A 19534-nucleotide genomic window follows, 5' to 3' on the forward strand; every position below is an offset into this window, starting at 1 on the left:
GAAAAGTAAATATACTGTAAATCGGGAAAATAACATCTGTGGCTGCTACTTATTTCGGGGGTATGCAATTAAAGGTCAGTCGCTGCACAGAAAAATTATAATTGGTGTTTAAACTGCTCTTAGCTGGGAGGCAATTATGTGTGGGTAACCCCCACGCTCCCACTGTCGCCGGGATTCGATGAGGGAAAACAACAACAAGCATATGAAATACCGTGTGCGTTTTATTCTTTATTCAGAGGGGATGGTATAGAACAGGCTTTTCGGGATCTCACTCACCTTTCTGAAGGGATTACCAAAGATGAAACAGCAAAACTCGTGTATCACAACACAATAAATCTGGGCTGCTTCAGCAAAGATAGACCAACAACTCATACGAATGGGTTTGAACAGCAACAGTAACGATATTAATTTTTATTAGTTCATTAAGGCAACTTGGTTTTGCAGCTGCCCTGAGTAACCGTTGTTGCCTCATCATGTTCTCCAACTAAAAATACCTCATAGTGTAGTAAATTACTTTTAAACCTAAAAGGCTTTGCTCATATTTGCTAATGATTATATTGATTTTTTTTTTTTACATCAAAAAGCGATTGCAGCTTATAATTTCTTTTTCATGTTTTTTGGATTTATCACTTACTCTTTATTTTTATTTTACACTTAAAGGCAAAAAAACACTTATAGATTCAACGTTTGGTCAAATCCTGACTTAACAGTAGAGAATAAACTCCCCAGTTTAGTCATGATGTCAGGTTTCTGCCTTGAATGAAGGAATATTGTAGAGGGACGTTGATCCAATGAGCTCAATGCTTAAGCCAGGAGCTGTGTCTTATGCAACTTCAGGTTTGATATAAAGAGAACGAAGTATTATTGGCCCGTGTGCAGCAGGCTCAAATTCACTCATTCACCCAAGGGATTATTCACCTTTCAAATCACTTAAAGAGATGATTCCTGCTCCACTGTCTTTGCCTCAGCATTAGAAGTCATCAATCAGACATGCCAAGTACGGGAATATCCTAAAGCAGTCAGGAAATCACAGCCAAAATATGTTCAGCCAGGAACTGGTCCAATGCAAAAGAACTGAATCGGCTTCATTTCTCAGGATAATGTTTGCTACCAGAGTGATCTGGTCTTATTTAGAATACTCAGAAAGTATGCATTGTTTTAATTTCCAATCAGCGGCCTGCAATTCATGCTACATGTGCCAACTCTGCTCTCAAGTATGAACACCGGGGAAGCAGTAAGGAAGAGGCTGTCCATTTCATATGTGACTGTGTGCTTCTAGCCATTTATTGGTTTGACCCATGAAATGCACTGTGGGCAGTCTAATGGAATTACAGCTGTCTACACACAAAGGTAAGGACACTTAAAAGAGGATTCATGGAGGAGGGGGGGTTGCAATAGTGCAAGCTGCCCGGAGATAATTTAGAACTGCACTTATCCACAGATGTCTGGACCGAAAATCAATTAAAAAACTTAATTCAATGTGCTTTATCTTCAAAGAGCTTATACATGTCAATACCTGCCGCCGTGCTGCTTGGAGTAAGACGAATAGTTTTTTCTCAGGTGTTACATGGGGGCTCTTAATTGTTTGACACGTGCTTTGTGGCATTTTCTCTGCAGGGACAGCAGGCACTCCACGCTACATTACATTTCATTTTCTCATCTGCATTTACACCCAATTACACCTGTAAGACTCCTTGGGGGTTTTTTTTAACAGCACTTCAGGTTTATATGTAGACACGTAACATACACACATACATAAACCATTACCAGTAAAAGAACAGGTGGTGTGGTAGAGAGTCAGGGGAAATTGTAGGCTGATTTAAAAACAGAAGCATACAAAGATGAAACCTTCACGTCATCCTTCTCGTGTGAGGCTTTTGTGGTTTTCAATTGATAAAATTTGAGGCTTATCTTTGTTTAAACCATAGACTGTGCCCACTTCCTTGCATTGCCCAAGCTGATGCTATTTTCTCTGTGATAGAGGCGGCTCCAGATTCTGCAGAGTATGGTCCAATAGAGGAGCCATGTGGGCAGCTGGAATCGGCTGCAGCTCCACCTCACAACCCTCTAGTGGACAAACGGTTATAGAACATGAGAAATATCAAATTTTATTTGACGTATGTTTTAGTGTTTATGACCTATACTGCAGCCAGTCACCAGGGGGAGCTCTACTTGCTTTGGCTTAACTTTTGCGGAGCTGTTCCTTGACCAAACTTTATACAGTCTATGGTTTAAAATAGCTGCTCTGTGTGTTTTAGGGGTATTTTTTTGTAGAATGGTGCAGTTCTCACCTTCCTGGGCTGAAAGTCATACTTCACGCAGTGCTGGAAACCTTTTCCTTTAGACTTGAGTGATGTCACGATCAAGCAGTTACCAACAAAATGTGCAGAGTAGCCGATGCCCTTGCTGGTGCGAAAGCTGTAAATGGAAACATGAGATGAGAGCTGAAAACTTGACAGGGTAGATCCAATTAATTTAACTACAACAACAAAAAAAAGAAATAATAATTTGGGAGGTTTTAACTATAAAGTTTGCACTTTTGACAATGATAACCCCCTTATCTTTTTGCATCCCTCCTGATAATGAGGGAATGCAACCTGCATACAGTATGAGCAGACCACATCCAGCCCACACTCTGTGTGCCACAAAATAACCTTGCAACTCTCCTGCAACTCTATTCTTTCCGTGCTTGGGCTGAACATCTTTTTTCACCACTGACACATACTCAATACACTCCTACAGTCTTAAGGTATATAGCAGCGTTCCCTCTTCAAAGACGCTCTCCATCACCACACACTGAGATCATCTAAAACAAAGCAACCACTTTGTCAAGGCAGATAAGAGAGTATGGGCTTTCACATTGCTTTCACGTTGCTGCAGCACCAGAGAGATCTGGTGCCACACTACGGTGGACAAGCTTGGTCCCCTTCTGAAGACACAATTCTTTTTCTATTCTTTTTTTTTTTATCATTGTTGTTGTCTACATGCCCCGCCACTGAGCTGTGAACCACTCGGAGCAGTACATAAACAGGATTAGCTTGGCATATCTCACCCTTTCTGGTGACTTGGAATAGCTGCCACATGAATACCGACGGTTTAGCTTAGCCACTGTTTCCCTTTCCCCCCCCATTTCTGATGTTTCACATCAGAGAAACACAGTCGTTTTAAGGTGAAAATATTCTTTCATTCAAACTGTTAGATCCAGGAAAACTAATAGCAGGCAGCAGACACCAAACACTGAACCGTTATCTCCCCGTCAGCCGGCTCTACCTTTTCATCTCCATCATCCGCTCTCTCTTTCATTCCCTTCCACGGTACTTTTATATGTCCCATTATGTTCTGTGATTTTCTCTCATAAACACAAAGTACGGCAGCCAAGCATCACTGCACTTTCGGGTTATTGATTTTATCACTAATTACCCACAAGATCCTGCAAGAGCTGGTATGCGTGTGGCAGATACTCAAATCTAAATTAATACCTCCACAGTGTCTCCCACAGCAGCTATCCACCTCTGCAGCAGACACTTCCTGCCGCTGCAGGTCACGCCTGCAGGAGTTTTTATCTAAATAATCTCACCTAATAATTCCCTCATTCGCCGTTATAATTCATAAACATTGTCAGGAAGAAACTGAAGCCCCTTCCACAAACCACATTACATAAGTGTGTGGAAAAACTAGTTTAACCTTGAAAAACAAGCTGCAGTCATAATCTGCTTAGACGAGAAAAGCACTGTAGGTCACGGAGTATGCTGCTTTATCAATAGCCTTATAGGTCTCTGCAGAGTGGAGAGGATTTCTAATACAAAGCTGAAGCAATTAGATTGATGAAAACAGGAGAGTGTAATTTTCTTCTTCTTTTTTTTTTGTGGGTGTCATGCAGACACTGGAAACGTTGAGCACAAATACATGTTATTGAGTTCTCACCAGTAGAGATATGGCTTGTCCTTGCCCACATTGATGTTATTCAAGGGGTCCATTCTGAACCAGGTGTTGAATGTAAAGCCATTCTGATAAGGCCACTTAGCAATAGGAGGCAAAGCAATCGCCTAGGGAAACAAAGACATAATCATCATTCAGACTCGCTTCTAAAACAATCTTAAGAATATTACACTCCTAATTTCATTGAACCATTCTGAAATATGTGCTGCAGACCTCCACAATATCCCCAATGTCCAGCATCTCTGACACAAATCTGGCCATGATTCCAGTTCATCGCTACGTTTTTGGAGACAGTGGTTTAAACCAACTCTTTAACCGTCAGTGACAAATTACATTTAATAGCAGTAGCGTGATGCCTCATTTACGAGCTTTAATCAACATCCTGCGGCATGTTGATTAAAAATGCAGCAAGCCAGGAAAAAGATGCGGCAAGGCTTTCTGACCTTGCAAAACGTAGCATGTTAATAAGGAAGTGGTACTGCACCGTATGTCCTACCTTATGGTAAATGGATTAAATTGTTATTGGCATCAGTTACACAGATTTCAGAAGTTATTCATTTTTTATTTTTTTTTCTTTATATGTGGATCAGGCTTTTGGTGGTTAAACACAACATGTGTTATCCCTGACAGATTAACAGTTCTGTTCATTTGCTAATCTCCAGTTATTTTATCTCTGTCATGCGTCAAGCTCTATTCTATAAGAGAGTGTTCAGCTGAAGAATATGAAAGCTTACTGCTGCACTGCGACCGGGAAAGTTGAAGAAGGCATCTGGACCGTGTCTCTGGGGCATCTGATTCAGCACCGACAACATTTTGACTGCATGCTTGGGCTGGCGGAGATAAAGAGAGCATTAACACGCCAGTCAAGACTGTCTCTGTGACGGGCCGGAGCGCAGATGCTCAATACCTTGTCAGTTACCTCATTCACTCAGTCGGCAGTTAGTCAATTACAGAACAAGCCCCAAACTGATCTGCGTTAATGGGTCTCTGGGGGCGACTCGAGTGACAGTGTCAAACCCTCACACACTAAGTCCCAACTCTCTCCATCCTGGTCCTGGTATCACTTACCCACAGGCCTCCTTCGCCTCTGAGCGTGCTGAAGAGCAACTTCAGTTCCTTCACTGTGATGCTGTAGCTGGCCAGCACTCCCAACATATCCACCAGCAAGTCTGCAAAGACGGGATGCGCACATAAACAAGAGAAGAGGGGAAATGAGAACCTGTTTGACTGCAGTTTACTGTTCATCTTCTATGAAATCCCATTATTTTTAACACAGAAACACTTTTAGCAATTACACGGTGAATGACTAAACCAAAGGGATATCTCTAAAGTAAGTTTAATGAGAGTTTGCTACAACTCCTCGGGCATTAAACTACCACACTGCCAGCTACAATACATATATATATAAAAAATTAAATAAAGATATGGATTATATTTGTAAATATGCCATCATTTTACTCTCAAGTGCTACAATCAAATGGTCCAAAAAAATCATTAAAAATGCGACTGCAAACACTTCTTCCCTGATTTACTTCTCGTTCACTGATTCCATATATTTGAAAATGTAGAGATGAGAATGCTGTCTCTGCCTCGGTGGAATTTTCCTGAGACTATTAGAAACAAAGAAAGTTTTTAGTTTGTATGTACTATTTGATCCTGACTTTGTGGGGGATAGTTGTGGAAAAGTCACCTTGAGTGGGAGTTGCAAATGGAAAGAAGGTTTTTCAAAACGCAAAGATACAAAGAGGTGGGTTTGGATTACTAAAAGAATAACTCATCCATGTTAACATGCCAGGCATGTACCTAGAATGAATATACATATGCCCACATCATTATCATCATACCTGCGATCATGTCGTCCACGGAGCTCATTTTGAGCAGCACTTGCTGGATGAGGCCCACTTCGGTGCTGGTTTGCAGGTTTCGGACGCTTTTCCGGAGGATGGCGGTGAACATGCTCCAGATTTCGGCCTGGCAGGTCGCGTCACAGTGCTCCAACAGCTCCACCATGCAGCCGATGCTTTCCGCATCTTGGATAATGAAATGAGTCTCCAAATCAAACTCGCCACCCACCAACTGCAAAATGAGGTTGAACAAATGGTGAGAAAAGATTACTTTCACATGCCGGCTAAGTATTTCCATTTTACGTTTTTAGGTAGTGAGGTAAACATCTTTTCACAAATGTTCAGGGTCACTACTCTGACGGTAAAATGGCTGCACCAGCCAGCACAGGAAGAAGCAAAGACCGTTTTCCTTCAGGAGGATTTTGGTCAGAATTTAAGTGCCCGTGAAAATAAAACTGTCTGGCCTTTAATGAAAAGCGGAGGGAAATGGAGCCACTATAGCCCCGCTGCCCCGTTTAAATCAGAAATGATAATTGCCATTAAGAAAGCAGAAAACAACAATCAATAACACAGCTCTTCAAGTCCAAAAAGCGTGAAATTAGCCATCTATAGAAGTGCATGGTATATGTGGAGCGTGCTGACAACAACTTGCTGGTGGGCAGCAAAGCAAGCAGGTGGAAAATGGGCCTAGATACCCACTGCACATTACTGTGATTGACAGGTAATAGCTTGGTGAGAGCAAAAGCAACTTAAAGTAGTAGAAAGAGACTAGTCCATGGAGGTATAAAACGAGCCTCACCTCAGTTATCATCAGATCTTGGAGCAATTACGTTACAATCATGTGTTTCACTGGGCAGATAAAGTAAAACTGCACAAAGGCTAGTCGTTTCATTCTCTTGAAGGTGGACCACACACCATTGTGTATTTTAACAAAAGAAATTCTTCACTAATCATGAATCCTACTATACACTATTTTTCCACGTTAAGAGTCCTTGAATCCAGATTGATTGTTAAAGGCGTGTAGATCCCAGCAATGTAAGTGATGGAATGAATCTTAATCAAAACTACTCAAGTTACAAAGGCAAAAAAATGAAAAAGCTATTGCCTGCCTCTTTTTAAAATCCTTCCTTATGCTGAAATTCAGACTGAAATCCATCTTCATCACTGGCACAGGGAGCAGAGGCATTGTTCAGTGAGGCACTAACAATAACGTGAATTCACAGCGTGAAAAGTCACAGTTAGGGGTGGTACAATATGCTGTCTGAGTCAGCTCCGTGGCTAAAATGTGCAGACGACTTCTGTCCAAATATACTCACTATGTTAACTGGTATGGAAAAGCAACAGATGGTTGGAAAGCTCGTTATACAGACCTCCCTCAAAGCTGAACCGCTTTCTCGTCCTACCAACTGCCTAATGCCGCCGTGCCTGTCTTGCAGCAGAACGCTATACTAATTATCCAGTCAGCCTGGGTAACGAGTATTACATCTCGCATTACAACAGCAGTTTGCTAACCAAAAACCCAGGTCAAGTCAAACACATCTGCAAAGTTATATTAAACTGAATGGACACCTGTTGGTCACTATACACAAATCGAATCAAGTACAATCAAATATTTTATCACAATTGCAAACCATTGATACTTTATATTAAATGACACATGTAGACTCCTCAAAAGTGTTTTGATGCTCAATGTGGGTCACTCTGGCCATCGCCATCTTGGCAGCCTCTGACTCCACCCACAGTGTAATAAGGCAAAGTGGTGGAGTGTGAGTGGAGCTAAGACAAGCTGGTGACGCCCAGGCATTCAGCTAGCAACCTGATACGACACCTGGCTGTCGCTCAAAGCCGTCAGTCAGTTATTTTCTGTAACCGCTTGTCTTCAGGAGGGTTACGGTGGGAGATCATGGACAGATCGCAAGTCTATCGCAAGGCTAACACAGAAAGTCTTGCTCAAAGCAGTCACAATCTTGATGGAACTTAAACTAGTGAGCAATGCAATTATTAACACCATAGAGTCACGCTGTAAAGCTGAGCATTTATACATGGGACTTGGTAGGGATCGTCTTACTTTTGGAGCATGCCTCAAGTGGCAATTTGCCATATTGGTGTCATTTTTCAGTCATTTTTTAGGTTGGTCTGCAGTCAACATCTCATGAGTTTGTTGCACTGCATTGCATTTTTTTTTACGAATGATCTGTGACAGGACTGTTTACTCACTACCGATACGTGGTTGAAACTTAGTTGTATCTAGTATAAGGAAAAACAATATATCAACAGATTCGTGAAAAGGCATTTTGCAGATACAGAGGCTCTCCCGCTGCAGCCGCCATGACATTTATCACCCTAAAGCACCTACAAGAAGCCATGAAGTCTCGACCAAACCTCATCATTCTTCCATGCTGTTGCCATTAATCACCCCATTCACAGGCAAGTCACAGTCCCGAGAAGTGGCGTAATTGCAGATTCAGTTTCAGCGGAATAATTTTCACCCATTATGGTACAAGAGGTAAATAAAGACATTAAATCACTGATTACACACTTAATGTGTGGAGAGCGGAGCTTTTCTGAACTAGACAAAAATACAACAGAGCAAATCAATGCACTCTTTGAATACCACTTAATTTCTGTTCTGTAAACCCCATAATCAATGTAAATGATCAAATTTAGGGGCAAGGTTCTGCAATCAACATAGCTGCCATGAAGTTAAACCTATAAATTAATATTCATTCCACAAGCAGTCACATTTATTCTCACAATGTGGAGTTGTTTCAGAAAGTACTTTAGCTGCATTGTAAGCTTACAAAGTATGTGGGCATAGTGGTTAAAGCGGCTGCATTATGCTCATCTAGAGGTTCATTATTTTATGTAAAGGTCTACATGCTTCAATGTTCAAACAACACATTATATTTCTGAGACTGTGAGACTGTACACTGCAGCAGCACCTCTTTTCATCCTCTATCTAATAGGCAGTTTATGCTTCTGCCTCAATTTGATGGTGTAGCTACGGCCACAGCCCTGACTCTGTTCAGACCCCAACGCCGTAGCCTGGTGTACACATCTCCAAAAATGTAACCAAGCGTCACGGCGACGCAGACCACAAGAGCTGTGCTTGGTACTTGGTAGCAGCGTATTTCCAGCTGGTTCTCCACAGTTTTCGAACTGATTGTTTTGGATCAATTTAAAATGGAACACACAAAAGAAAGATTGGCTGAGAAGGTTCAAGCGTACGAGTATTTGTGCGACTCGTACGAAACGAAAGTTTCAGTCGCCAGCATTGAATGCGAAGCAGGACGTAGAATTAGAAATTAACCTGACTGGCTGAAAAAGTGTTTGAGTGGTGTTTTTACAGCTAGACTGATGAGCACCAAAGTATAAATGTCTCACACTGGTGTAGGATACGTACATAGGTTACAGGGTCCTGCAGAGACATAGACTGCATGTAACATTCGCTTTCTCTTCAAGCAGATGTCAAACAGTGACGCGGATAAATAACAGAATAAAAAGACTGGACTGCAAGCTCAGGCAATTCAGGTGCCGTGGCTTTGGATGGATAGATTGAATCACACTGGCTTGAGCAGGTATAATCGTCAGGGGATTATTTGTAAGGGCAGAAAGTTAAGAGAAACAGAGTTAACAGCAGAAAGATAAAAAGTCAGCGTCTCAGTGACTGAACTTAAACTTTGATTGATATTGGTATTTGCTACTTGGGAGATTGATTGCTGTTGCCAGGCTTCCTTTAAGGAAAACTTTTCTTAAATCGAATAGATCTGGTCCAAACAATTTGTCAGATTAGGAGCAAAAGACCACTGGAAATGACCACTTTGCTGGAAAGTTGGAGAACCTGCCAAAAAAAAAAACTCAGTAACACTCCATTTATTAGGATTTCTGGAGAGAATAGTGTGATACATTTCACTAAATTAAAAAGTAACATGGCATTCTGCCTGGAGTTCACTTAATGACAGCTTGAGAGGAAAATATGCTGTTGTCTGCTCAGAAATAAATAAATAAAAATAAAAAGCCCGCCCTCAATAGCATGAGGCAAACCAAGAAGAAGCCGTCAACACAACTTATCATTGCTTCTTCTTCATTTGGAGATGGTTGCAGCATAACCAGTATGACTGAGGGAACCTTAAACGAAGCTAATAGATGAGAGGCGGTTTCTAGGAAGCCTACAGATGACCTTAGCAGGAGGATCCCCCTTTCAGCATGACAATGACCTCTCAGCACCTCGGGGGCTTCGTGACAAGAGTCTGAATCTGTCCAGTGACCGAGGCCCTGACCAAGGTCAGGAGATGAGCCCCTGTGAAAGTTTTTAGAGATACCTAAAGATTGCATGGATACAGTCGGTGGAACTGCACTCTGTCAGGAGCTGAAGGGGACACCCATAAAACAATGTCGCATATAGAACAAATAATGTGCTGGATGGTAAGTACAGAGCTGTAGCTGCTGCAAAGCTGCAGAGAGTTTGAAAGTCTAAGTAAGATTTACTGAATTATCAGTAACTTTTCAGGTTTCTTTTGGTGTAGAACTTCAAATAGTTTTTTAACCAAGCTGAAGCTTAAGGCAGTTAAGAGGTGTTACATGTACCTACCTCTTACATACCCCCTCATGCTAAGATGTAATGAGTACATCAGTGTTGCACGGTTCCCGGCTGGTGTGCTGCCTGTCATTCCACTGCTCTGTCCCTCTTATTTCTTTTCTCTCTTCTCCCAATCCAATAAATCCAAATAAATCTTGCTATCTGAAATCACAGCTGTTGCTGAATGACCTTAAGAGGCACAAATAAAATATGCCAGGTGATTTTTTTTCCCGCCGTCTCCCCACGAAACCCCGCTGGAATATTCAAATGTTTTATATTCTTTCTGATTTAGTGCTGGCTCACTGGGACTCATCTACATTAGTTCAACAGCAGGAAACACGGACAGTGGAAGAATAAGACTGCACACTAATTTATTTTGCGTCCGTCTCTATACCGCTGATAATGTCTGATGATAGAAGACCGCTGGTCTTGGTCTGTTTGCCACAGTAAAGTTCGATGGCTGCTCAGTGTGCTGGTGAGACCGAGCTCCTCTGCAACATCCTTTCTCTTTGTCAGTGAGAGACGAGAGCATTGTCAGTAATCTGCACAATAAAACTACTGCATTGTGGACGACACAAGTGTCACAAATTCAGATGCAAATGAGTGATGCAATTTACTTCAGTTTCTACCAGGCTACTGCATAGACAATAATATCAATTAAAGTGCCACTATTGTTTGTTTAATTCTGTACATCCTCACATGGGACTTGAATCTACGTAGTAAAATACACAACTAAAATGACAAATCAAATGGATCAGTATGGACAAATCACATCGCATTCATTGAAGGCTTTATCTTGCATGTGATCACCATGTTTAAGGTTACTTCATTTATGTGGTCATAAATCTGTGTCGCATGTCCATAGGAACATGCTTTGCAAATAAAAATCATTATATAAGATAAAAATCCAAAATTTTGTCTTTGGAGACTCCATCTAACCTAGTTAATAATTCCACATGCATGATGCTTTTCTTTTTATCCGTGTCTCCCTCAAAGAAACAAATTGAAAAATGATGGGCTCTGACTGAAGTCTTTCAGATGCTACAAGTGTTTGAGGTCTGCGTTGCGGTCCTGGGAAAAAGACAACTTGTCAGTCAGCGTCAAGTGTCAGCTCAAGCATTTATCACAGTCTCCCAGCCAATCTGCATTCAAGTAGTTTCCACTCACACTCAAATGGAATTAAATCTTTTGACATTTCTTTGAAAGCAGCATAATTCAACATCAAAGAGGCACGGACGTCCTCGCGTGAATGCACAGAGACGCACTGAGATGCACAAACACACACGTACACGTTCACCTTTACAACAGATCTAAGCCATGTGGAAGCCCAGTGTCATTCAAATTCAGAAGACAACAGTCCATACTCTCTGATGCATGTGCAGGTTTAAATCTGTTTTTTTTTAAACAGGCAGTAGTGAAGCTAACCCATTTTCCCTATTCCCAGGAGGAGGCCCCACAGGAGGAGGAAACCTGCTTCCTGCAGTGATGCCTAATCATATAATTTCAATTAAGAATATCTGCTGCAGATTATGAAGACCCCCAGAAGCTCAGTGGCGCTGCGGGTCGATGATTTGCAAAAAAGAAAAGCAAGGTTATACAAAACAGCACCACAATGTAAGGCAAGAGAGTTCCACCAATTAAATTAGGCTCCAACTGGTTGATATGCAGCTAAAGCTGGCAGATGTGGAGTTGAGTGACAGCTAGCACCTTTCACTGTAATAGCATAGCCACTCAGCGTCTAAGCCTCAACACCTCACCATTGGTGAGAATCTAGTTTCAGTCACTCTTGCAGACTGAAGGATAACCATTCTATATACTGGAGGTTAGCCGCGTTCACCTGGCTGACCCGAAAAGGATGAAATCCTGTGATATTACAGATAAACCAGCTGAGGTCGTTGTCTCTGAGGAAATGAAAGAGGCCATTTTAGTTTAACTGCGCCGACAACACAGCAGCAGGTATTTGTTTTACAGTGGAGCAAAACCAAATATTTGTTTTCCGTGCGCTTACGTCAATTACTTAGCCCTGAGGACGCCGTCTTTCAGTCCAACAGGCTTATGAGCCCGAATTAATAATGTTTACTTTTTCTTTTATTTCCCATAGAAAAAATCTCTCATCACCACAAGGACTAGAATTAAAAGAGTTACACCTGAGCCTTCAAGAATCCATCCCTCCACTTTCAACCGCGCCTGATTAGGCCAGGGCTGGAGGCTTCCGGTCGCCATGGTGACCGGCAGCAAAGATTGAACTTGAGATAGTTTCCAAGGGAAAGCCAACTGTGGCCACTAAATTGGGTGAAAATAAATAGAAGTGATGTCCTATTTACAAAGAGTGCTGAATTAGTGCTGTGAAGGAGCCTCGTGGTGTGCAGAGCAGGAACGGCCTCCCTCACGCTGTAGTAAGGAATAAAATTAGACGAGTACCTGGTGCAAAGATTCATTCATCTAGTCTGTCTAACCTGTAGCAGGTGTACACAGGAGTCATGCCCATTTAAATCTTTTTCAAAAGTCTGTTATACCCCCTAAAACCACAAGAACTACTGAAAGGAAGAAGGAAGAATCGACTCAATACAAATCCAGATGCACTCGTCTACACATTCCCCATCAAGATTGATTTGAACTCAAATAAAATACTAGAGGCAAGTGTTTATGAAGTGCTTGGCATATGAAGACAATTTATATTAAGTGTTGCTAACAAACAGCAGCGCATTCACAAGAATAACATCGTGGATGCCATCAAAGGGAAAATATAACTGGTTAGGAGAGAGACTCTGGAAAGGTCCGGCTACAGACTCAGAAAAGCATGAAGCTCACGTCGACTTTGAAAAGCAGAGCAGTCAAAGGGATGAAGTATGATGCAAAAATGTTGTATGCAGAAGGAAAAGAAGGAGGAACAATGAACTGACCACTGCGCAGCACCAGGGGGAGTTAAACACAAAACACAACATTCATACAGAATACCTTATCTTTCCAACAACTCTGCTCACTTCTTCAAAGTCAACTCCAAAAAAAACAAAAAAAAAGTACTTTAAAGCAGCAATGAGGCAGATGAATGTGTTTGATCTGTTTGAGAGTAAAAGACATAAAAGAGAATTATGTTGCCTGGCCAAAATAAAAAGTCACCATCAAAATTTTCCATTGGACCGGCTTTAGCTTTGATTACAGCACCATTCGCTGCAGCATTGTTTCAATATGAACCTTCTGCACGTCACAAAGATTTATTTATATCCAGTGTTGCATTAATTTTTCAACAAGGTCTTGTACTGGTGATGGGAGAGTCTGACCACTATGCAAAACCTTCTCCAGAACATAAAGATCCTCAATGGGTTTAAGTCTGGACTCTGTGGTGGCCGTCCCTGAACCACTCTTTCACAGTTTCCACATTTCATCCGACCACGACCACGGGATGTGTCTCTGGACAGGGTTGTTTAAGAAATGAGAAGCTACTCATTCCACCAGTTGGAGCTGTAATACTTGTTGCCAGCTGAAAGATAATCGACCATACAGTAATTATCTAATAGGAGACTGGTACCTGTTTGCTTAGTCAAATCCTTTTTTCTTTTTTTGGCGGTGTATGTAATGACAGCAAACTCAAAAATCAGAAACATAAAAGCATTCCTTACTTCTACAAGCTAACCATTCATATATCCAATATTTAAAACATAAATGAAAATCAATTTAAGCACAAAACTGAAATTAGGATTCTTAGGATTAGAAATTGACAAAAGCAAATTCTACATGGTAACTATCTAACTGATAATCTATCCTGCATGGTAAGCAGTCATAGCATTTAGTTCCAGGCTTTCCTGAATGTGCAAATGCCAAAATGAATGACTTTTATAAAAACCGTTATGAAGATGTGATGCAAACAATAGCATGCACTGGAACAAAATGGTGCTGTCACTGCAGGGAATGAGTCTAAAGAGTTGAGCTGGAAGCCTACTCAGGGTCGTTCTTTCTTTAGTTTGAAAATGTCACCAAAATAAAGGTCAAGCCATTTGAGGTTGGAGGGGGGAGTGTCAAATATGTAAGAAATCAGTTTATTGCTTCTGTGGTTCCATTGAGTTTGATGAATGGCCTTCACATCAAGGCTGAACTATGCTAATGACCACACTAATGCCCCATCTACCCACTCGGCTTCACTGATGAGTTAAGCACACGGCTGCAGACTGGCTGCAAGTGAGAAAATAATTATTCCATCTCCCTTTAAACGTCAGTAATTGTCTAAAGAATACAGAGAGATGTCTGTATGTCTGCTTGTTTAGTCCGATGCTGTTTTAATAAATACTTCAGGCAGTAATTGGCCTTTCTCCATCGTTCTGTGAGCAGTGATCTCAGCAGTTACCTTGCCGAGGTTGGAGGTGTGCAACCTGTCGTATATAGCTCTTCATCTAATAGATCACTGTGGCTGCTCCTTCTTGTTCTATTACTCATCTGTCAAAAAAGGACCATTGCATTTTCTCTGCATCTTGTCACAATAAAAATTCAACTCGTGTTTAAATGCTTTTATAGTGAAGCTGCAGCAGAATGAAATGCTCAGTTTGCATGGGCAGCAATCTCTGATTTAGCGCCATCCACTCAATTCTGGACAGAGATTAAAGTAGCAGTATACACGGCATGGTTCGTTGCCACAGACACCAGGTTCATAATAATGCTATATATATGTAACTTATCAGAGAATGGACATGGGCCTTATGAGGGTGTCCTAAGGTGTCTGGAAACAGGATGTTTGGGTTCTAGTGAATCTGGAGGCCAGGTCAACACCTTGTGCTGTTTTTCATGTTTTGTTTTCAAGTTGTCCTTAAACCATTTTTGTGTGTGTGTGTGTGTGTGTGTGTGTGTGTGTGTGTGTGTGTGTGTCAGGCTGCATCGTGCTGCCATTGAGAAGTATTATCTCAATCATCTCTAGGTGAGTGATAAATCTCTAAGTAACATCCACACCAATGCCAGGCTCAAAAACTTCCTATGTTCAATGTTATTCACATCCATCAGTGGTCATAATATTGTGGCTGATCGGTGTATCTTTACATACTGTACACTCTAAGATTTCCTTTCTCTTCAGACTTACTACTACTTTTTCAGACAATGCTGTTTTGTTTTTTGTGTAGTAGTACTTATTTGGCTACAGGCTCAGTCAACATTTTCCAATGTGTTACCATGTCAGGTTTTCAGCATAATACGCAGCAACACAAATGTAAACAACGATGGAGAGAGGAAAGAGATGAGCGTTTTCAAGACACCACTGCAGTAATGGTTAGAGGTGCAGCTTGGACTTAAGAATCTCTAAGCCAAGAGTTTGAGAGTTGTGGAGAGTTGAAGAAGTTGGTCAGGCAGTGTGTTGTAGAGGAAATGCTGCATTTTTAATGCAGGGGCAGCAGTTGGTGAATGTAAGTAATAAAGTAACTTGTAATCTAACTTAGTTACTTTTAAAATCAAGTAATCAGTAAAGTAACTAAGTTAATTTTTAAAGGAGTAATTAGTAATCACTAATCGGATTAGTTTGGCAACACTGTCATTATGTGACTTATATAATGTAATATAATTAGATTTCTGAAAAATGCTGCTTGAAACTTTTCAAAATACTTTACAACTCACACTGCAAGACTTTTTTTTTTCTGCCAGATGATTGAAATGCACAATCTTCACAACTTATCTCAGACAAGGTGTACTGATTACAAGAATTATCTGTGACTGTTGCAAATTACTCCGCTATTGTCCGCTTCCTCCCTTATTTCTCACTAAATACTGCTTCAGTAAAGACAGGAACTACAAGCGAAATTTAAAAAACTATTCAGCAGTGCCTGGGACAACTCACAAGGTCAAGGTGCTCACAGGAACTCGGTACCAGTGAAGCACAAGTGTGAAGAAAAATGAGCTCTCCGCCAACATGCCGACAGGAAGACAAGGGAGAGAGAAAGCTCTCTGCTAACTGTGCACTTAATTATTATTATGCAAATTAAGGTTGCTTGTGTGTACACACACACACACACACACACACACACACACACACACACACACACACACACACACACACACACACACAGACACATGCACACAGTGACCAAACATCATTATTACCATTGTATTGTTATTGTTGGTATTGTGGAAATATGTTCAAACTGTTCAAAAAATACTTATACACACACTAAAATCATTTAGCTAAATTTCATTAAAAAAAAAAATTATAATAATAAAAAAAAAAAAACAGCACAATGAACTTGAGGATGTAGTCATAGTATCACTGGGTTTGCCTGCTGCACGCCCACTCTGTAAATAATGGAAAATATTATTAATTTTATTATTGTTATTACCTGACTGAGACACACACACACACATTAGGGTTCTATGTCGGACTTCCTGTTTGTTTATTGTTTATTTTAAGGATCTCCATTCAAAACATATTTGAATATTCATATTCGAAGCGGAGCAGAGCTAGTGCAGCGCCGGAGCGGAAACAGACCAAACATGCATAATTAAGTGGCAGCGTTCGTACACAACAGAAACACATGTCGCTCTGCTGCTGTACATGTCTTTTCAATAACATGTATTTTTACATGAGTAAAACTTCAGTTTCCTTTATTGACGAATTACGGGAAAGTTTGACAGACAAACCATGACATTCTGTCCCCACACCACACATTCAGCTGCTAGTTAGCTTAGCTTGCACTCGCTGTATAGTTGTGGGTGGTGTTCATGGAGATGGCTCATCAGATTAGAAGTGTTACCTGGTGCTTTCCGCCATGTTTTCAAAGTTCTCTGAATTTTCAGAGCAAACTGTGCATGTGAAACCTGCGTCTGAGGGAGTGACTGCTGCCGCCTCTACAGAAATTAGCTGCGTAACTGAATTATTTCAAGCGGTAATCACACATTGTTTTTTATTTTTTATTAAATGATAATAAAAAATTCAAACGGTAATACTAACCATCTGGAATTTTAATGCAGCTTATTATGAAACCAATAATCGTTACATCCTTATTATATTACTTTTGTGTTTAATTCACATTTAATTTCCCCTAAAAATAAAAGCTGAGTGGAGAGAAAAACAGAGAGTAGAGCAGGACTTGGAATAGATGTGACAGTCTCTGAAGTCTGACAGCAGCACAGGACCGTGTCTTCCTCCTGACATGCTCGAGAGAGTGGAACACGTCCTCATTTTCCACTTAATCATGATTCATATTTGCATTGCCGGCATCACGCAACTATGTGAAAACTGCATCCCTTTAACAGAGGCCAAATTTTTTAGCGCAGGCCTTGTGGCTTTGTGAACGATCACGACGTGTGGATCTAACCCACACACTTGTCTCTGATTTCACGCCGCTGCTGAACCAAACGCAGCCAGAGTCTGCTGCAAATCAGTCACATCAGCATATAAATGGGCACAAGCAAAGATTTGGAAGTAATCATTTCTCATCTCGCCGCTGACTATAAAGCAGATGTGTACATCGTTATTGAGAGGATGGAACATGACTGAGTGGCATCGCTGAGACAGGTGAGAGGACACAAACACAAACGCGATGCCGGAGAGTCTCCTCACCTTCACTAAAAATTAGGCTCAGTCCAGCAGCCACCAGACAGCAGCCACCTGGCGTGTCTGAATTTCCAAGTACATCCCGTGCCATGTACAGTTGGTGTGTGGATAAACAATAAGGCTACATTTGGCATCCATATGTCTGACAGGCCCGGACACGTTTGCCAACACTTGTTTTATTCCACCAGTGAGAAAATTTCATAGCTAATGTAAAATAAAAATAAATTAAACGCAATTAAATTGTCCAGTAGCCTATTTAAATGCCAATCTCTCATGCTATTTCATAATTACATGTTTTTATAGAGAAATTATAGAAGCATTTACTCACAGAGCCTGAACAAGAGTGTTCACTGTCTGACTGCATTTAAACAGAGATTAGTGTAAACCTACCAGTTAGCACTGGGAGGCTTGAAGAGGAATGTGACCTGAATTAATGCCTGACTCCCTGCATGTGATCAGACTGTGATTGAGACGTCAGGAGGTGCTAGTGTATTGTTTGTGGAAACACTGCTAAAGATTACAGTGGTTACGCTTTACTGGGCCCGGATGCCTGCAGCATACAGATGTGGCTAACAAGCCCACAGGAAGCCCAGGATGAGAGGTATTTCATAATCATTCAGTCTCAGGAGGGAGTCCATGGGCAAGGCTTTTATGAAGTCTTTACAGTTATTAGAGTCATGTTGTGTTTCTACCCTTCACCTAATTTCATTAAGAATCAGTTGTCTGGCAGCTCAGCAACAATTCTGTCTTCCTACCTTGGGACTTACACGGCACACACCGATCAGCCATAACATTATGACCACTGTTGCATGGACACGATCACAGGAGAAGTGAATAACACTGATCATCTTGTAACAATGTTCAATGTTTTGCCTGGACCTGACACTCGGGTGGATGTGACTAAGACATGTACCACCACCTAGACCAGGTCAGGAACCCGCACCTCACAGCAATGACACTCCTTGATGGCAACAGCCATCCCCAGCAGGATGCAGCCTGACACACACACACACACACACACAAAATGGTTTAGGAACAACTCAAAAACAAACAAACGAGAAAAAAAAAACATGAGGAACGGCAGAAGGTGTTGAACTGGCCTCCAAATTTACTAGATCCCAAACTGATCGAGGTAACTGGGGTGATCACAAGGCCCTCCCTCACCATAGGACCCAAGCACTACAAACTTCACACACACCCTCCTCAACCCATCCACCACTCTCTACGATGAGTCAAGCTCACACTCTCTGAGGAGAGACACAAGGGAGACCTGCACAATATTAGGAAGGTGTTCATGTTTTAGATTTCTATCGATCTACACTCTTCACATTTCAGGCTACTTCCTAAAAAACCTCTTCAGACTTTCAGACAATGCTGTTTTGTTTAAAATAGTGTGCTTTGGAAACTGCAATTAAAACATGAATTGTTTACTGTAGGGTGTTGGAAGTGGAACATCCCTAACCTCTACCCACTTCAACAATGAATTATTCCTGACAGTTAATTTAACACACTGCACTTCACAGTGCTAATTGCTGGTAAATTGAGTTTGCGAGTCTCGGTTTTCATTTAAAACCTGCAGCAATTTCAGTGTTTTTTTTGTACTTTATTTTTATAATAAGGAAGATCAATTAAATTCTAATTGTTGGA

General features: G+C 41.2%; 1 protein-coding gene across 3 annotated transcripts in view; it reads right to left on the reverse strand.

The window, feature by feature from the left end:
• nbeab (neurobeachin b) overlaps window positions 1-19534 on the reverse strand; it is a 181403-nt gene that overhangs the window by 131236 nt on the left and 30633 nt on the right. For all 3 annotated transcript variants that reach the window (XM_047595184.1, XM_047595183.1, XM_047595182.1), the window contains exons 2-6: window positions 5784-6015; window positions 5008-5108; window positions 4674-4769; window positions 3925-4046; window positions 2292-2418 (exon numbers count right to left, since the gene is read on the reverse strand). In XM_047595184.1, coding sequence (XP_047451140.1) covers window positions 2292-2418; window positions 3925-4046; window positions 4674-4769; window positions 5008-5108; window positions 5784-6015 — 678 coding nt within the window. The remainder of the gene's footprint in view (window positions 1-2291; window positions 2419-3924; window positions 4047-4673; window positions 4770-5007; window positions 5109-5783; window positions 6016-19534) is intronic.

This window comes from Mugil cephalus, chromosome 9 (genome assembly GCF_022458985.1).
Source record: "Mugil cephalus isolate CIBA_MC_2020 chromosome 9, CIBA_Mcephalus_1.1, whole genome shotgun sequence".
Taxonomy (NCBI): Eukaryota; Metazoa; Chordata; class Actinopteri; order Mugiliformes; family Mugilidae; genus Mugil; species Mugil cephalus.